At 40.7% G+C, this 21,192-nt stretch overlaps 1 protein-coding gene across 1 annotated transcript in view; it reads right to left on the bottom strand.

Annotated features, from left to right (window-relative positions):
• Positions 1-6,833: 6,833 nt before the first annotated feature.
• Positions 6,834-21,192, bottom strand: part of Orb2 (cytoplasmic polyadenylation element-binding protein orb2) — a 121,381-nt gene continuing 107,022 nt past the window's right edge. The window contains exons 4-8 of the mRNA XM_083034544.1: positions 10,702-10,956; positions 10,494-10,606; positions 9,974-10,366; positions 9,598-9,708; positions 6,834-9,253 (exon numbers count right to left, since the gene is read on the bottom strand). Coding sequence (XP_082890670.1) covers positions 9,137-9,253; positions 9,598-9,708; positions 9,974-10,366; positions 10,494-10,606; positions 10,702-10,956 — 989 coding nt within the window. The 3' untranslated portion in view covers positions 6,834-9,136. The remainder of the gene's footprint in view (positions 9,254-9,597; positions 9,709-9,973; positions 10,367-10,493; positions 10,607-10,701; positions 10,957-21,192) is intronic.

Here is a 21,192-nt window from a genome sequence, read left to right as displayed (position 1 = left end):
GCGCCGGTCGACAGCGAGATGTTGGTTTCTGTATATGTGTGTGCGTGCATGTGTGTGTCATCTGCTACGTCTACGCGTACATAAACGCAAAGGGTTCAGTGTAACAGCTGATCTATCCATTTTTTTTCGAGAATTCGAGGAAATTAATCTAAATTTAGTTCCAAGATTAATCTTGTCAAATCCTTAAAAAGTGAAATTATCCACTGTCATCACGTTGAACCAATCACACAAGAACATACACATACACACACATACACACACATACACATGTATACGTGTACATATGATCAAGCGAAGTAATTAAGCCTATGCAATGATTTTTCGATTATAAAATTGATAAATAGAGATGATTCTCTGTAATAAGCTATTAGCACGATTTTATAAGAAACTTAATTTTATCACACGTCGAAAAAGTGTGTTGTACCATTTTTTTCTGACTCGATCATATATGTATATGTATATGTGTGTTATATAAAAAGAAAAAACGAAGAGCTTAAAAAGATCTGTGTCGCTTATTTACAAAAACACTATATAAGATTTATCTAATAGCATCTCGTAAAATATAAGAATAATAACTTTATTTAAAAAAATAAAAATTAATTAAATCATACTCGGAAAACGATACATCAGAGGGTGAGCAGGAGGTGTACGCGGTTTACAATTTTCTCTTTCTCTCTCTCTCTCTCTCTCTTCTTCTCGCATAATGATTCAAGCAGTTATAGGATCCTACGTATGTCACGCACCTTTCTCGCGCAGTTTCGATCTTTCGACAATTATTCTATCGTTTCTCGAGATCACCTCTGTCGCGCAAAGACGCGTCTCGAAGAAAGACCCTACGCAAGGGATCGTGACAATCGATCTCTTTTTTTTTCTTTTTTTTTCAATAAATCATGCTTTTTTTGTTCTTCTGTCTTAATGTTCTTGATTTCCTTCGAAATTAGACGGCACGAGTCCTTGCGTTAGGATTTCTCGTTTCGATAAAAAAAATTTACGCATACGCTTTTTCGCTGATGTATTTTCGTCGATTTTCTACGAATAAATCACCTTTCTCTTTCTATCTCGGCACTTTTCTCGCTAGATTACTTCCGTCTCTCTGCACCCTATTATTCTCTCTTCCGCAATGTTACCCCCTCGCTCGCACACGCACACATACATACATACATACAAACAACATACACGGACTCGCAACATGCAGATACACAGAAACGTTCCACACATATACACGCACTCGCGCAAACTTCTCTGAACTAAGATATTTAGACAAGAATATAACAGCGGTATAAAAAACTTTTCAACACTGAAAAATACAAATCTATCGTAAATGACTACCATTGTTACTCGTTCCCTCCCACGTTTTTTTTCCCCTTTTATCAATGTGTATTTTTTTCACGCTCGTCTCTTTAATTGTACGCGAATTACTTGAACGACAGTAGGTCTGCTTGAGCTGGAGCGAACCGGAAATCGGCCCGATCGCAACCCCCACGTGTCATCACGTGCGATCACGCGCGTCACGTGTCTGATTAATTACGCGCTTGTCTTTTCCACATTCATCCTTTTTTTTATACTATGCGCGCGCGCGCGCTCTTTCTCTCGCTTTTTACTGTCGTGTTACGCAATATCCATTTTTCTAATTTCAATTACATCCCGTTTCTTTTTTTTTTCAAAGTCTGTCACAATATATTAGATATATTTCAATCGTTATTATCAATTATATATATTAGTGTACTTTTATATATATAATATATATATTTAATCTATATAATTGTCATTATATTATTATATATTATGCTTTATCACACATATTACAAAGGAGGTGAAGAATCACACCTAACATATTATTATTATTTTGTTGTTATTTTTTTCTGTTACTGGCATACCTCAAACGTTTAACTCCGTACTGCGGGTGTAGTTTGCGGTTATTTTGTTTTTTTTCTATTCATTGCGCAGGAGCATTTGATTGATGTGTGTGTGTGTTGCTTGTGTAAATGAGTTTATATCTTATGTATATATGCGCGTACAATGTTACACCATCACAGTGTCGCGGCTTTATTACTTTTTCTCTCTCTACTCGCCTCTTTCCTCGCCGCGCACGAAAAACTCTTGAACTCGAATTTTTCGAGTCTCTACAGTAATTAGAATTTCAATAAATCCGTCAAGTTGCTTCTCCGGTGAGAAAACGCGTCTAATGATACTTGAAGGTATTAATTATAAATATAACTCTCTTCGATTCAATTCAAATAAAAAATATATAAAGCGTGAAATTTTATTTCGTATAAAATAAATCTTTTTCACAAACTTGCTGTTCAACGTTATCTCACGTCTACAGTGAATCACGTCATTAATTTTTTCTTAAAGCATACGTCAAGAAAAAAAGTCAGAAATTGTCTTGACAATCAAGTAACAAAACGGCTCAAACTCTAGCTATATAACAGCGCGTCTTAAATATCATAAAATACAGCAATTTATTAATTTATACAAATTCGAATATTAAATAGAACAGATTCTAATTAAATAAAAAAATATTTAAGAAAGGATATCAAGACTCTCTCATATCACATCCATAAACAATGCAAAAATTTTCCGTATCTGCGATAACATTTCCATGCAATTTTATCGATCGTTATCAATCAGATAGACCGCAATTGATATGTTCGTGTCGCGCGATTGCATATGCATCGAATAAAATATGCATGCACATTTTTTTTGTGAGATATTCGAACGACTCCTTTTCAAAATAACAATCAACTCACTTAAATGCATATCCACTTTTCTCATTTCCCGACAATATATCTCGCACGATTTACTATTCTTTCGTTTTCTCTTTCGATATATAAAAAAATATTGCCGAATAAAAAATATTATCTGAATGAAATTAAATGTTTTCGTCCGTAGAGACACGAGTTGTGTGAAGGGTTTAGCGCAAGAATCTCTTGAAATTTTTATTTTACAAGAGAGACGCTTTGAAATTATTTTTGACAATTCCCGTGCAAAAAGTAGCTTCGTACTATTAGTAAAAATTATGCCGACATAGTAATATTTTTACTATGTCGGCATAATTTTTGTTTCTATAAATACGGAGGAAGAAATTTGTTCCCCTGTACTTTGAATTTACTGCACGAAACCCTTAACTTTCTGAAGAGTTTATTCAGCGACGACTTAGAATAAAGATCTGCGGGAACCGACGTAGTATAAAACGAATTTGCACGATTAATGCAAAAGAAATTAATCCTTTTTGATTATAGATTTCTTTATGATTTCCTCGTGCATTTGTGATTATAGATATAATAATGAGCGAATACATTTCCTATCTTCCAAATTCAGCATACCGATTAGATTGAATTGAGAATCTATTATATGTAAATTGTAATGAAGGAAAAATTTTTGTAAAAATTCGGGATACATGATCATAGTTTTTCGCGTTGGTTGAAACGGGATCATCTTATAGTCGATTCCCGAAAATCTCAAAGGCGAGTGTCGACACGTCATACGCTTTTAATACGGAATACACATAATAATGCTTCTTTTTCCTTTCGTTGCGCCTTAAATATCGCTAGCACAAAAATAAGTGTTTCGCACGAAGAGGTGACATGAATGCCGGGGTAAAGAATGGGAGAATATCAATCGGAGGGAGGAATGAGGGATTGGAAGGGAATCGGGAAACCTGCGAAACGACCCGAGTACAAACAGTGAAGTTGAACATTTAGCTAGACATCCATAGAGACACGACCGTAGCTCACAGAATGTGTTTGTGTGTGTCTGTACGCGCGTGCGAAGGATGTGTTTGTGATTCAAAAGATTGCATATTCGAAATCTCTTTACGATTTTCTTGTGCATTTGTGTGACACAAAAAGTTTATACATTTACGTTTATAATTTGTTTTTCGTGTATGTATGTGTGTAGTGTAATTTATTAATTGAAAAAAAATCGTGTACTCGAGGCTGAAATCTTTGCAATTTGTAATTGAATATTACGTGTGGATTTTGAAGTCAAGATTAAGTGTACTTAATTCGCGTGTGCGCGTTCGCACTTCCGGAACAGAATCCGAAGCGACGTTCCGCGTGACGGGGGGCGACACGTCTTGTCCTCCTTCCTCTCGCTCACTTATTTCATTTTTTTTTCGCGCGTTTTATCCGTTTTTTGAACATTATAGAAAAATTTGTCTAGAAAAATCGGTCTCGGTCCTCGTCCAAGTACTCGCTCGCTCAAGTATTGGAACACGACGCTACTCTCTATATATAATATATATTTATATGTATATAATATATGTATATATCAATATATATATATATAATTTTTTAGTTATCAATTGATTTAGGTGAATTGGTACCTAGGTAAGTTTCGCTACACAATTATATCAATCGATTAGTGGAGCGTGTGTACGTGTCTTGTATATGTATGTATGCATATGAGTATGCTTTCTACGTGTCTGTGTGTGTATGTGTATTTGTGGCCGCGTACGAGCGTCCTCGATCTCGCGTGTTCGCGAAAAGTGTGTGGGATTGAGAAAATTTTTCGCCTAATATATATTGCGCCGGTTCGCGTGCTCACGCGCACGAATAAGCACCGGCGTGCCTTCTCATGTACATATATATGTATATATATATAAATTTGTCCGCGATAAATACACGCGATATGCCCCATCGCGGCCCGCGTTTCAATTTCTTTGCTCTCCGCATGTGCCGCACAGATTATATGCCGCTATCTCTCGCTCTCTCTCTCTCTCTTTCACTCGCACCCTTTCTCTCCCACTCATTCTTTCCATCTCTCTCTCTTTCTTACTTCTTCCGGTCTCTTCCTCTCTTTCTCGCTCTCTCTCTCTTTCGCACGATTTACGAGATTGATGACTCGTATGTAAAATTGCACTAACTAATTGCTCACATTCGTCATTTTGCCTATTTCTCATCGTGTTCTTCGCTCCCCTCCCCCCCCAAGCTCGCGTTCTCTTTCTCTAAAGTCTCCCTCGTGTGATCTCCGTTCTCCGTTTCGCATTGATTCGAACTTTCGTCGAGTGCGTAAGAAAAAGATTTCAATTGTGTCTATTTAGAATATTGCGATAGTAACGGATAGAAAAATTCAATATGTATATTCATTCGCTCTATATCAACTAATTTATATGTGTACAATTATATACCCCCTAATGCGGTTGCCCTTTTTTTAGCCAATCTCTTTCCCTTCCCCGGAAACCCTTAGCGCGGGCGACACATTCGACGAATCGCGGCTTCAAGTTTTCTTCCGCGTTGTTTCGCCTCAACAGACAACGACTTCCGTCTCTGCCAACGTTCAATACTTCTGCCTTCTTCTTCTCTATCCTTCGCATTTCTCATTATTTTATCGGTTTTTCTTCATTTCACTACATGCGACTCCTGTTCACGTTGAGCGCACGTCTTCGCGGGTCGAATAACGTGTATTTTTATTTTTTTTAAATTTTTTTAGACGAAGGGACGGAGGGTCGTCGTTGAACGCGGCCGCCTCTTCCTACCTTTCGCACCATTCATCTTATATATGATAACGCGGTTTCCCTCCGCGAACGCGCGCGGTGCCCTAATAAATGCCGCCTAATCTCTAACACGGCGAGAGACAAGATATATATACAAAAAGGAGTACCAAAAAAATAAATATATATGTGTATATATAGATGTGGAAATTACACTTCTGTTTTTTTTGTCCCTTTCTCGTTAGATTCGCACGCGACGTCGCGATTCGTGATCCGTTGGTCGCCTGTTTATAGTGTATGTATGTGTGTGTGTGTGTGTATGTGCGCCGTGTGTGCATGCTTGTCTGTATATATTGTGGATTGCACAAAGTCCGATACGTGTGCAGAAGAAGAGTATCGCGAGAGAGACTCGTCATGCGAGGTTAAACTACGTCTTCCGACTGCTGCTGCTGCTGCTACAGAATGTGGCTTTATTTTTGTCATCTACGAAGCGGAACACACAACGTTTGCATACTAATCCCGAGCACGACACTTCCCGGCCCTCGACCTTTCACCATCTCTCGAGAAAGAGATACTGTCGACCGAACGACCCGGCTATTGTCGAAAGTATTGTGTGAGACATGCTTTTCTGCACAACAAAAGAGTCACTCGAAGGTGACCAACATCCAGTATCTGAGTGCCAAATGTACCCCTATCCTCTCTATTGCTTAGTTATCAAAAGTATCCTATACCAAAGATATCTTACATTTTCGATTTTAGAATCGAATCGATTTGCCATTAGTGGCATCGAATCGGTTCGGGAAGCTATGTTTCGCGGATAAAACGAGTCGAAAAACCCCAACGATTAAATCTGCCCGGGTCATCTGTCGAATTCGGTAAAGAGAAATCGCGCGTCAGGAAGCGTCGTACTTAAAATTACGGAGATCCTCCGATTTGCCCCATCCAAGAGACTCCCTATATCGAAACCTTGGAGAATAGAATCTGCGATAAACAGCGTCTCGGTTGAGAGCTTTCCTATCGTTCTCTATCATTCTCCCTCGTCAATTTGAACTACGGCGATTGCGTTTGATTATATACACCCAGCGAAGAAGTTGGTTTATTTTAAAAGGGATTAATAAACGTGCACACTCGCGGTCGCGATTAATAAACGCCAGTTAATTGATTAATCTTGGTTAAAAGAGGGGATTCGGTATGTATGTACAGGGAGCGACAACATACGGCTTTCTATAATATACGAATCTATTAATAGTGTTCCACGCGAAACGCGACCCTTCAAGACGCGCCGCGACACTTTCCAATCAACTATCGGACGTATGAAGAGAATAATTAGGTACGATCATTCTAGATATATCGCTGCTTCAATTTTCCACCTATGCGAATCACGATTTTTATATATCGCTTTGGTTTTTTTTTTTTTTTTTTTTTTTTTTCGAGAAAACGATATTCCTTTCCCCCCTTCCACCCTAGAAAAGATCCGCTGCTTGTTTCCAGAGGAAGAGGAACGTACGGGTTCCTATACGTGGATATTCGATACGTTCCACTTATTATCGAACGTTGTCGGAGAATCGCGCACGCGTTTCGTGGATATTCGCGTTTGCAGATCGTCTCTCGTGAATATCGTGCGGAGAGTGATCATTTATTGCACATAAAGTAGTAAAGTCAGAGTGTAAAATTTGTCCTATACACTCTCGCGCACTTTGTTCCTCTTTCTCCGCGAACGAATAGCGGATCGATTTCTCTTTTTTTTTTTCTTTCCATCTATCCCTGACTCTCTCTCTTGCGCGCGCGAGGCTCGCTTCATTTCCCGCGAAGGTTCGTTAAGGTCGCTCGCACCGGTTTTTTGGGAAAATATTGGCAGAGAATCCGATACGGCTAGACTAGGCTAGACAGGCCCGGACAACACCTTAAGCACGCACGCGCGCGCGCATCAAAAATTGAACTACTTCACAGGTTTCAACGATTTCAGTTTACAACCCTTCTTCCGTTTTGTCTAAGTGACACATTTTTTATCTCTTCCCCCTAAACCCTTGTTTTCCCCGTCGTTTATGTTTCTTTATCGCGTTTGTTTTTTCCTCTACACTATCTCTGTCTCTCTCTCTGTCTCTCTCTCTCTCTCTCTCTCTCTCTCTCTCTCTCTCTCTCTCTCTCTCTCTCTCTCTCTCTCTCTCTCTCTCTCTCTCACTTGAATAAGTTAATTAGTAAAAAATCATTTTCTTAAGTGTCTCCCTACGTGCGCGCGGTTACGTTTATCCGCACGAGAAACGCATTACACAACGCATCTATGTAACATATTTTTAATAAGTTCTTAATAACTAGAGGAGACTGTGTGTGTGAGATACAGAGAATTACCTAATACACAGCGGTTTGAAGCGTGGCTTTTTTCATTATCGATTAACATCCAATGCGAACGGTTCGGCCTCTCTTGGTATCATCTCTATCCTCTCCCTATCATCATTCTTTTCCGCGTGTTCTCTACCGCCGCTCGTCACCTACGCGTATCCGTTTCCGATATCTCGCGCTTGTTTCTCTCTCTCTCTCGCTCTCTTTCTCTCAAACTTTCACTCTCTTTCTCTCTTGCTTGTTCACTCTGGCAACACATTTACGCATCAGATCAGATATTCGCGATTCTTACAACATTCATCGCGCGGGAATTACAAGTTTCGTTCGGAACATTCGCTGAGGAATTACTCACCTGTGTCCACTCAAGTCGGAAACCAAAAATTCCGCTAACCTGGGTGAACGATACAGGCAAGGAACTCTTCCGTTTTTCTCTCGAGATGCGGCAGTCGAACCCGGAAGAGACGATCCGCGGCGGATCGAGACGCGCGAGGCGGATCCGAATCGCAATCACGCTGCTGGCACGATTTCGATAAATACTCGAGGAGGATCGACCGACAATCGGTGCCGATGGCGCGGGGTACGAGGGCGGCGGCGGCCCCCTCCCTCACTCGCTCCTGGAGAGACTCGCGATAACTAAGATACTCGATCTCTCGGACAGACCTAACCGGTGCATTTTACAGCGCAGACAGATAGGATTATACGTGTACGAGTAATTGATATACTGAGAATCCGTGTCCGTTCCTTTCTGAATCCTGTGTGTCTCGGCGTATAATATCTCTTCTTCTTTTTCTTCCGGCTCGACGATATCGGCTCGGCGTGGTTCCGATCGTTCTCTCTCACTCTTTGTTCCGACTATCTTCCGCCGAATGTCCGACAAAGTTTGACCCGACGATGACATCGGTGCGGCGGTCGTTCACGTCGGCAAGTCATTGCGGATGTGAGATCAAAGGTCGGAGCGACGCCGAAAGCCTGCATCGACTGGCGGGCAGCAGCGGCTGGTTTCTTCCTCCAGTATAACCGGTATAACTTGAAGTAGTAGCGCAGTGGAGTAATAATAGTAGTAGTAGAGTAATTTGTAGTAGAATAGTAGTTGTGGTAGTAGTAGTAATAGTAGTAATAGTAGTAGTAATAGTGGTAGTAGAATAGAGTAGTGGTAGTACGTGACGATCGAGTGGTAATAGCGTAGTAGTAATAGCAGTTTTGAGGCTGTGTTCTTGTAGGTAAATAAGTAAGTAATGAAGAGGGGCAGGGGGCGGGGAGGTGAGGGTTGGTTGGGGCACGTGAGGGAGGGTGGGGAATATTGGTAGAGGTGGTAGTTAATTAGCTAGGGCTGCGAGATAATTAGGGACAACGCAGCTGGGGTTAACACCAGCGAAAAGGCACGGCCCGAGGCCGATCCGCGCCCTCCTTCACCAGCGGCTTGTGGAACTCCCGACCTGGGCGGGAGTGAATAGTTGCCCAGCAATGCTCGCAATAGTACTGCAAATGGAAAATATTATAAATTCAACAGTTTGTATTTTTTTTTGTTTATTAATATAATGAAAAAAAAATTTTTATCTAATAAAATATATGTAACTAAAACCTTGAACAATATATATTACGATTTTAATTTTGAATTGCCTGAAATAGATAAAATAAAACTTGAAAAATCATAAAACTTAGTTTTAACAAAGTTATTCTTTAATATTCATGTAAGAATCTTAAAATTTTAGTCTTGGATTAATCGAAAATTTGAATCACACTTTTATTTCTCTCACAGCTTCTCTTTTACTATTTAATAATAATGACGAGTTGCGCGTTACAAAACGATAAGTGAAATATACCTGTAGGCAGGTGACATTGGCGCAGAAAAACGGTGCGAATTTGCCTCCGCAGCGCTGGCCTTGACACTCGTCACACATTTGATCGTCTAGAACGTATGGTTTGACTTCGACCTGTTTTAAAAAATTGTGATTAGTGAAAAAGCACGAATAAAGCAAAAGCTCTTGCAATCAGTAAAAAGTAATTGTATGCTTTATAAATAACAAAAAAAAAACAAAAAAAATCACAGATTTACTTTCCTCTTTGTGTTCTCTCATCATACCGATCTTATCCATCCATGCCTTCTTATAAAAAATATAAAAAAAATAAAAAGTAAATAAATATAAAAAAAGGATACGAGTAAGATAGAATAGAATTTTTCTGGGGTAGTTTCCATACCCTTTTGTCAATGTCGCCGTGCTGCAGCTGTACGAATCTGGCCGAGATGGCAGCTATGTAGCTTTGCTGATTACTGAAAGCGACCCGGCCGGCTCCTTTGGGGTACTTGAGCTCGGGATCGGTATCGATGCCAGCGTAACAGACACCACCGTAAAGCCGATCCATGATCATGGCGAGCTCCACGGCCTTGAGCGGTCGCGGTACCCCGCCGACGAAGACCGTCTTTCGCGGGTCCAGCGGCATGGAGGCGTCTAGCACGAAGTCGGCGTCGCTCAATCGCCATGGTCGGATCTGCACAGGCTTATCCTTGATCGTGGGCGAGCTGACACACAGATAGAGCTTGTCCTCGTCCTGGATGCAGGCGTCTATCAACTGCTGCACCGAGCCCTCGTCCTGAAATTACCGAGAAACATCGTAAGATTTGCGAATAAATCTTCTACAATGAATTCAAGCATTTTTGTAATGAAAAAGAGAAGCGGAATGAGCTTGAAAAAACATTATATATGTCTGTAATATATACCTGGAAAAGCAGGAACGCGTAGCCCTTCGGTGGGAAGTAGGATTTGCTCTCTGCCTTGTGTGGCCAGTCCACGACCAGAGGACCAAAGCGGCGGAAACTGGCTGTGATTTCATCTGTCATGCCAAAAAAAATGCACATTATATATATGTAATCTCATCTACACACACGATAAGGATTCTTCCATCATACTAATATATGATCAACGCACCTTCGTCGATGTCCGGCGGCAGTCCGCCGACGAAGACTTTCCTGGAGAAACGTTCACCGGTTTCGCTGCCCTGGCTGTGCGGACTGCTCCGGCTCGGCGATGAGAGAGGCGCCGCTTGGGACGCAGTTATGCCGCCGCCTACGCCTACGCCGACGCCTACACCGACACCGACGCCGTCCAGCTGACTCGGCGCATTCGGATCTTCCAGCAAGGTGCCACTTTGCTCCTCGAGACTCGGAAAGAACGGGGATTTACCTGAAAAGAAAAAGATTTCCACGGTGAGCGATCTTGGTTTCGCGAAACAGTACTTGACGATGCGTGTAAAATCACGCTAATAGGAGATACGGTTTATTGAGATATATTAATTAAGATAATTAAGGGGAGAAAAACAGAATAGCGTGCCAGAGGAAATAATTGGTAGATAATAAATACGAGATTTTATATGATGCGATATATACAGTGAATTTGAATTATGTGCGCGATTCGGACGACATGCGTGAAACGTGAAAGATCATTATAAATCGTCCGCGGAAATCAAGGTTCTGACATTCATTCCCCTCCCGCCCGGATGTTTCATTATGCAATTGTGCGGAATCACGTAATAAGCCGCGGAAGAATCACGTGTTATGTACGCGACGAGAGCGATGGTAACCATTTTCGACATATCATTAATTTTTCTTCTTCTTTTTTTTGAAACCGGAAGTTTTGACGTTGCACAGTTGAAATACAGCCTCGTAAAAGCATAAATAATGCCGTTTACGTATATTTTCGTTTCTAGGCTCGAGATGAAACATTTTTTTTAAATATCGCACGAATAAATCACTTAATGTTTCGAAGTTTGATATTACATTATAAATATTCATAATATCAATTTGAGAGATCAATGTTCGATCGACTGAACCCGCGGAGGGTTCTCTTAAAACTGATAGATTTGAGATATGTCACAATTAATAAATCAATTTAAAAATACAATTAAAAATTAAATAGATAAAAATAGGATGCAAACTAAATTTTAAAATTCAAAATAATTAAAGAATTATAATGATTAAACAAGTTTTAAAAGTATTGTATGTTTACATACTTAAAAATTATTTTTAATCAAAATTCAGACTTACATATCAAAAGAAATTTTTGAAGTATTAGCTATTTTAGATGATATATGAGCTATTAGAAGAAATACTTCCCTAATTCCCCTTGTTTTAAACTTTACGTAATGCGTAATTGCATATGCGTCGTGTATTATGTGTAATATTCTTAAATTGTCAAATTATAGTTAAGTATAATTATTAAATTATATAGATTTTTTAAGAAAGAGAGAAAAGAGGGAAGACCTTTGAAAGTCGAGCGCCGCGGGCTCAAAAAAAGAGAGAGACCGACATCGTAAATATCGGTAATTTGACTGCACGCGGATTCGTCCATTTCGGAGCAGGATGATCTCGCGTGCACTCGCAGATGCACGTGAAACGCCATGCACACGGAGGATCACGCGCGCAGCGGCCCGGTCATTAATTATTCGCGCGGATAATCGGCGGAGTCGACAAACGTGAAAGAGAGCAGATCGCCGGGAACTCGATAATTCAGCGAGAACGATCGCGGAAAGGAAAGTCGCCTTCATCGATCATCAGCGACGAGAAAAAGAAGGGAGGTGGAGGTAGGCAATAAAAAAAACATAACAGACTCACTGTATCTTCTCCTGATGGGAAATCTCGCTCTCCTTATAAACGTCGCCATCGACCCGCGCGCGATGATCGAGATCGCGAGCCGATATATTCGCCTATATATTGCACTATCTGTCTGTCGTGTCTCGGAGGCGCTGTTTGTTTCTCTCGTCGTCGTCAGGGAAGAGAGAAAAAAAAAAGGAAAAACAGTAAACAGAGCGCAACGCACACATGAATGACACGTCGCGTGTCGTGAAGACGTCGCCGGTTTCTCCGAAACAAGAGAACTGCGTCGTCATCACGCTCATCTTTTTCCGTTTCCGTACTGTTCCGAGATCGCGAGAGCGCATCTAATCGGAAAGACAAATATGATAGACCCACCCCCGGATATTTTACGTACGTCGGTTCGGCGACAAACGTGACCTCTGTCATATTTTATTTTTTTTTTTTACTATGAGTAGCAGTAGTCTATCACACATCACACATACACACACACACACACCTACACGAACTGATAATGATTTTGAATATACGTAGATAAACATATGAAATATGAATACAGGTCTGTAATATACAGGGTGTTTCAAGTCGAGTGTGGTACGTCTCGTGGGATTAAAGGAAGGGAAGAAAATTACGGGACCCTTACAGTGTGTAAATATATCAGTTGAAGTTAATCGAGCGTTAATTGATATTTATGGGAACAGCTTGTAGAGGGGGAAAAAAAACACAGGCAAAGATTGTTTGAAGCACAGGCGGAAACATTCTGTACATCTAGCCTGGTTACAATCGATTTTTTTTTTCTCGTCGATGTTTAATGCTCGACATGAGGGCGAAATTATCGCCGCATTATTGCGGCATGAATTTAACTTTCGTATGCAAGAGACGGAGTGAGGAATTACGTAAGAATCGATACATACGCGGGCGTGTGCAATTTATACCCATAATTTCAGGTGTAAGACTTGAGACACCGACCGATCGGATCTGCGCCGTTTTAATACATCGTATCCATGCATCTTAAGTGCGTTTGCATAAGAATTTATGGTGCTATTTTACGACTTTGTGTGTGCCTACAGAATTTTATTGTTGTATAATCGCGTATTTTTTGCACATCATTTATAAGAACGATTAGCAGTAGTAGAGAAAATTCTGTCCTTTTTATTAGAATTTTTTTATATATTTATTTGTTTTTATTATTCTTCTATTTGTTTGTGAATCAATTAAAACGGTTTTGTCACTTGTGTAATCTATCGCGACGTGCTAAGAGGTTTGCACGTTTGAGACGCTGTAGAAAGTTAAACTAAATTAATAATTCCCACTAATTATCCTCTCTTACGCTTATTATCTCAATTTATTAATACCACGTTTCCAGTACATTGCAACGATGGTTTCTTTCGTGAACGGTACTTTATGCTATGTGTCTTGATATACCGGCAACACGGTGCTTTCGACTCTGTATACCTTACATACATTAGCATAAATAACACTCCGAGCGCATCTATAATTTACCGGTGAATCGATAACACGTAAATGAACTTTACGAACTCGTGCGTGCGAAAATGAATAAATGCGCTCCGAAATATGTAACGGCGATTCTATCGATGTTTCAGAAATCTGACAGCGCTCTCTGTGCAATTAATCTATATATTCTGATTTGTGCCATGAGCAGAGCGCTATGATACAAAATATTGCCTCGATGCATCCCGATTTTTCCGACCGATTCTCGATAATTCTTGTTTTAGCAATCAGTTTCAATTTAGCCGTTCGATTTTAGGAATACCCGCTTACGTAAAATGTTACTCGTCGACAATTTCGCCAGCCGCGTGACACGTTGCTTTTGTTGCGACGAATATATGTGTACATATTGAAGCGTTTCGAAATTCTTCCTTTGATTTCGCGATTTCGCCGCCCGTAAAGGAAACTCCATTCGGACCATGATATCTGGGTCAATCGCTCTGGCGCTTCGATGGCAGTTTTAAGAGAGCGAGGGACTCGTGGCGAAATCAAAGTAACAGCGCAAAAATATACCGCATATGCCGCTCGAATTCACGGATATTGAAATCAAGTATTGAACGTATATGTATAGATTCAATATTCGACGATATTTAACGGACCTTATTATTATTATTGGAAATAATATATTTTGATATCTGCGATTATATTTTGCAATGTATAAATAGATACGTATATCGGATATTAAGCTTTGGACTCACTCTCTTATTTAAATTTCAAACAATTTCGTAATACAATATTATACTTTCACGGTATTATTGGTTATCGCAGCCTTTCATATTTCGCCAAAATGTAAAATCGAGAGAAGTAACCAGAATCGTATCTGCTTCGAACACATACGATATGTGTGCATTTATGCGGTATATAGGGTATCTCAGATCAGAAAAGTATTTTAAAATAATCGATGTAAATTTATACAACAATATGTGGAATATCTCAAGTTTGAAAAATATTTTAGGAACTGAGCCAAAATTAGTGCGACATCTTTGCAAAATGTAGATACAAATGTAGGACACTCTTTCAACTATAGCCACGTAATGAAGATCGACAAGAACTAACAATAAAATATAGAAGAGATATAATTTTGAGAAATTTAAATCGAATAACACAGTTTCTCGGGTTAGTATGTATCTAAAATTTGCCTAGAAGAAGAAAAATATCGGATGAAAGCGCAGGAAATGAAGGTGAGAGAGATAAATAGCGCAAGAGAGAAAGAAGGGAAAAAAGGAGAGAAACCTAAATATCCATCTTACGCATCCTAGATTAGCGCACCTGAAAAAATACGCGGGAATGATTATGCCACTCAATAACTGGAGCAACATCTGCACGAAACGGAAGCCGCGGTGCATCCGTGAAGCCGGACAAGAGCCGGCGATTAGAGTCCCTGCATACTCTGATTCGAGGAAATCGAGGATCCGATCCTCTCTCACCCGCCGGCGCGTCCCGCTAGTTTACAAATTAGTCGGAAGTCCATCATCTAGTTATCCGTAGAACTGACCCATCGAGCCCGATGCCGCCGGCCTGTCTTCACTCTGGACGACGCGTCCAACTACTGCCGGGATCAATGACTTTCCCATCGCGCGGTTGTAGTATATATTGCATTTGTATCTTTCCCCGTGGGACTTCGCCGCCAGTCAAAACGCGACAAGCTGTTTTCTCTCTTGCTTTTTTTTCTTCTCAATAAATTTGCATGGCTCCAGCTTCCCCTCGCAATCAGACCGCTCTCTCCCGCCTTCTCTCCTCTACCCTTGGTCGTTTCACCTTCTCGTCACCAAGGGAAACACGGGAGAAGAGTGAGAGAAAGGGCGAGGGATAGTAAGAAGGGAATAATCTGGGAACGAACGGGAAGCCAACTATGACGACGAGGACGATGATGACGCGCATTCAATCTGATTGCCACGACGACGAAAGCAGGAAGAGAGCGAGAGAGCGAGAGAAAGACTTCTCTCATCGAGATATAGAGCGGGGGAGGGAGCATTTATGTCGTTTGCCGTCTCTCGCCCGTGAAGTGGATTCGGTATATCTCTCGACGCAGAGAGATGAAAATTCGTATGACAATGATCAAGGGACGCTGCGCGATTATCCTCCGCGCGCATAGGAAGAACGTGCTTGGATTAGCAGCAGGTGCGTTCATCCTTTGACGAGAGCTGAATTGCGTCGCTGGAAAATTAAATTTCCACGCACGTTGCACCAAGTATTACATTGCGCGCAATTTAATGATAATTATTCGAACAAATGTTAGGAATACTATACGAATAATTAAAAATATTAATATATTAATACATATTAATAAGGTTATTTAATTAAAATGTCATTATAACAATTGGCTCGATAAATGCTAATAATAAATCTAGCTGTTGGAACGAAAGATCGAGTTAAAAAGTTTCGCTTAAAATTATGATATTTATAATATATGCACGGAATCGAGTTTATTTCTGTTATAAAGGAGTTTTGCAACATTAAGTGTTTTCGTGACTGTATGGAAAAAATGTGAATCCCGCTTCCTATCTTCTCGATTCAGTAGCACATTATGTTTAAATCATGCAGCCTTCTTAACTCCCTAGTTCATCTTAAGCTACCGCTTACTCTGTCATCTTCTGTCGAGAGAGATGAGTCGATGGAATTAGAAAAGTAAAGCCGTAATTTGATATTACGAATTGACTGGTATTAAGCGCGTCTCCGTTCAGATTTATGTCCGCAGGGAATTTAACGGAGAATCGTTCGCACCAGTATCAACAGACGCAACGTAATTGCATAGTCATAATTTAGGTAACGGCTTACGTAAGTAACACAACAGGATACCGTAATATCAGAATTTGGGGTCGATGCTTCCTATCTTTCTCTCCTTTCTTGTTCTCTCTTATAGGAAATATAGAAGAAAATATATAGATACATATCATTTATCGCAGTCTTTAATATTCGGTATTAGGTATATCTCGATAATTAAAATCGAATCGAAAAGGTTTATAATTTACGAGAAAAGAAGTTCTTTCAAACTGAATAGCTTCGTCTTCGATTGCTGATAATTCGAAAACTACCAGGTACTATCTATACCCCGACACTTCAATTAAGGGAAGAGAGGAGGACGGTCTCAAAAGAATTTGCCGTGCAAATTAAAGACAAGCGAGATTACGCCACGTACATATATATAGCCTGCATAATTTTCTTGCAACAGAAATTAAGCTCGAACGCCGCTTGCACGCAGAGTGCAACAACGGCGCTCCTGTCTCGCACAATGCGTTCTAAATTCTGCCTCGGACCTGAGGTTTACGTAACACTCGCGTTTGTCACGCTGAATAATGCTCGCGTCGCTTGCGTGAATCTAAAATCGGCCGCATCGTCTCGTTAAATCGAATTTGTATGCGCGCGACATCGTCGCCCTGGCTCTCTCGCGTGTGGCTTTTGCCAATCAGCGCGGACGAAGAAAGTCGCAACCTTGCCATTCTCCGAAAAAAGAATAAGTCCGACGTTAATAGCACGCGAACCCGACGCGATCCGCGGTATTTACGAACGACGGATGCAAGAGAGATCTCTCTCCGTGTCTCTCCGCGCAAGATGATTTATTGCGTAATTTATTCGCGCACGCGGCCCACCGCGTCAGATGCGAGCAATTTCGATTTATTTCAGCGAGTTTACGCGAGTTACATTTTAATTATGCAATATTTAATTACAACGTTCGTGCAAATAAATTGCGCGTAATTATACTAAAAATAATATCATTAATTAGTAATTATATATAGAAAATGTATAATTAATCGCTCTCTCCGCTTCGTTTAATCTGACATTGCGCGTTTCGATAATTATTCGTGATCGGTATATGCGAGAGAGAACGACGATAAGAATTATTAGGCGGTTGTGTTGATCATCACGCACACATGGAGAAACGTTATATATATATATATACGTTTCGTTTTGTTCGCCTCGGCGACAGGCGTCACACATCCTCATCATTACTTTTTCAACAAGCGCGAAACTCGAGGAACTCGTAATTCAGTTTCCGTGTTTAACGGGCTCACGATTTATCCGGCTTCTTCACCGTGCAATTTCACGACCTCGTCGTCGTGTGCGGGGATCGATTACTCGGCATGCCCGAAGATACGAGGGAAAACCATGTGGAACTTCTCTCCCGCTTCTCTCTCTCATGATCCGTCATCAATCATTCCGCAACTTTTGCGGAAGCCTCGATTGCGAGAAGGGAATTTGCGAGGGTGACACAACTACCGGAGGTAATTTTAGAATACGGTCTCTCGACCAACAAAAGCACACGTGTCTCGTTCTTTCGTTCTGTCATCGCGACGATGTAAAGCCGCGTCATCGAAGAAATGGAATTAAGTTCGCAAATAGAGCGCTCTCCTTTCTGGGCCACACAGAAATTATCGTATCTCGTATATAGAAAAAAAAATGTTACGCTCCTGGCGCGAATCGATCGACGAATTACAATTCTTTTACAAGAAAGTTACGCGGTGGTAATAATCCATTTAATCTGCATGTAATGAAACTCGTTGGAACGATACGGATCCATCTGTGTTATAACTTGGAAACATGAATATGTATTTATTTACGCGATCGAAGAAGCGATTAATTAAATAAACGTCGCCGAAATTAAAATCGAGGGTAAAATGGGACAATTTAGGTATCGACACACGTGCGGTATCGAATAAACAATTAGCGCGATCCCGGCTCGTATGCATCTCGTAGCGATCGCGACAACAATCAGATTGACATTTAAATTATAATATATTGTCGAATATGCACAAATATTTGTTACTAAACACACGCGTGTTGTAGAGTAATAATGATCGTAATGTACGAATGGGACATACAAATAGTCATCGCGAATAGTCGGCTTGGGCCGCGCGGCTGCACTTGTTCGGATCGTTTATTTATAGGACGAAGGAGGGTAATATCGGTCAACGCGATATAGGTCACATCGATACTCGCGGCGAACGCTCGGTCTGGAGTTAAGGGAAATTATATCTTTGCGGTCATACATCTCTCCTCTCTTGTTCTTCTCGATCGAACGTTTTATAACGTGAAAGTGATCGGAGAAACGTCGTGGCTAGAAACTTCGGCTAGACCGCACTTACTGCTTTTAATTAATTTCGCTTGAATTAATTCATTTCTCTCGTTTATTGATAGTACTATTCGAACGACTTTCGAAACGTGTCGATATCAGAGGGAATACTTAAGGACGACGGATTAAGCTGTGCGCGATTTATCGCGTTCTGACAGAAGCACAGAAGACAGAGTATAAAGTTAAAGAAATGAGAGAGACGTTTGCTTATTTTCTTATCGTAAATATAGTATTTAAAATAATAATAAAATGGGGATTTTAATCTCCCTCTAATGTAGAGATCTATTTTATGTAACAAGGTGGAATTAAGCGATATTCACGAGAGCTCCTTATGCTCAAACTCGGATGAATTTCCATTTGCGGTTAAACTACAGCTTAGCAACTTAGATTCAATTTTCGAACAAATTCTTGTCCCGACAACTCTATTCAGACTGCAATTGCTGCGCCACGCAGTTGAAGGTAGCCGCATCGTAACCGGGAACACCGAATTCCCCGCAAACCACAGGATTTCGAGCAGTCTCCGTGCCCTCGATCGCCAATCGATGGCGTAAGGAGAGAGAGGATTAGGGTTAGATGAGGCGTTCCTCTCTATCACGGGTCAACAAATTCGGATCTGTAGGTCGCATACCACTGGGCTCGCACACCAGCGATATATCGACACGAGAAACCTGGCACTGGCGCTCGTATTGATCAGACGAACGTAACCGGGGCCCAGGCCCGCGGCTCGGTTCCCGGGCCTCGATTTGCCATCAATCATCCCGTAACTCCGACGAGAGCTTCGATCGTCAAGGGCGAGGCCGCGTTTGTGCCGAGTCAAACACGAGTCTGATTTGTTCCTCATTGCAGGCGTCCATTCTAATTGCGCTTTCGCAACACTTAATAAATTCACGAATGAAACGATGAATATTTTTTACTCCTCGATCTGATCATTGTACGATATATATATCTATGTATGTAAAATATATTTTATCATAGGTTTTTCAAACTCATAGCCTTATTAAAAAAATATAAGGGGAAAAAGATTTATGAAAGCAAACTTGAGGCGATACATCATATATGTATAAAGTATTTTGAGCTTTACAATTATACTCGTATATTTAAGGTTCTTAAAAAGACGAGAGATTTTTCTTCTTCCAACCTCCGGTTGTGTGAAAAAAATATTGCATTACATGAATTTAACTGGAGTGAAAAATGTAGCGTCAGACCGTGGCTTCGAGTGGCTCTAACTAAGACTCGTGACACACGAGAGCCGCACGCTCTCGTTCGAAACGGGCCGAGGGTTAAAGGGGGACGGGAAAGGAAACACGTAGGAGGATATCGCGTGAACAGGGGGAAGAACGTGGAAGTGTCTCCGGTACACAGTGTGGGTTCAAATACGTGTGCGTGATAGACAGAGCGCAGCTAGGGAGAGAGACTTTAGAGCTCGGGGTTCGGCACTCTAATCCCGGCGCCTTTACCCGGTTTTCAGCCCCCTCGTACCCGCTCTTCCTTCCCCGCGCCGTCACCACCCACCCCCTATTCCCTCCCCAGTTCCGTCTTCTATCGATTTACCGCGTGCACCGCGTGCAGCTCGGTTGGCTGGTACGCTGCACATCATCGCCATCGGATTCGCGAAAGCCCGGCGCTTTCGTGTTGGTTCCGTGACAACAGAAAGGTACGTCGCATCGAATGAAAAGAAAACGGGAGGAAAAGAGAATTATTCGCGCGCGCGGACGACATTTTTATCATCGTATCGAAATAGACAAATATTGGCGGAATAATTCGCCGTGCTTACAAATCTTTACAGGTCTTTGCAGATTTTTTTGCTACCGAAAAAAAATATCTATAAAACACAATTATTCGACTTTCGTTCGAAAAATTGCATGTAAACTTCACTCGATGAGAAACTTTGTTCTGAATAGTTCACGTTATATAAAGTTACATAAAGTTAAATTAAAGCTCGTTCTCTCTTAGATGGCATCTTAACGATAAAATGTGAGCAATTTTTTTCAAACTAACTATAGCATTTATAAATAATGAGGTATATAGTAAATTTTTTATCAAGAATTATAATATAAAAGAAATATACTGATAAAATATCTTAAGAATTCATTATGTTTTGTATATCATGCGTCGATTGGACGATTTATTAAAATTTATCAAAGACAATTTTTACTCCATATTTCGCGAATAGAGATTCACAAGGAGAACAATTTTTTACAGAAAATGAGAAAAGTGGAACATGAACGAATATATATGATATAATTATTA

Source organism: Prenolepis imparis, unplaced genomic scaffold (genome assembly GCF_030444845.1).
Source record: "Prenolepis imparis isolate NDT839.2.m4 unplaced genomic scaffold, iyPreImpa1.0 SCAF_1, whole genome shotgun sequence".
Lineage (NCBI taxonomy): Eukaryota > Metazoa > Arthropoda > Insecta > Hymenoptera > Formicidae > Prenolepis > Prenolepis imparis.
The sequence above is the reverse complement of the archived record's forward strand: the minus strand, read 5'-3'. Positions and strand labels throughout refer to the sequence as shown.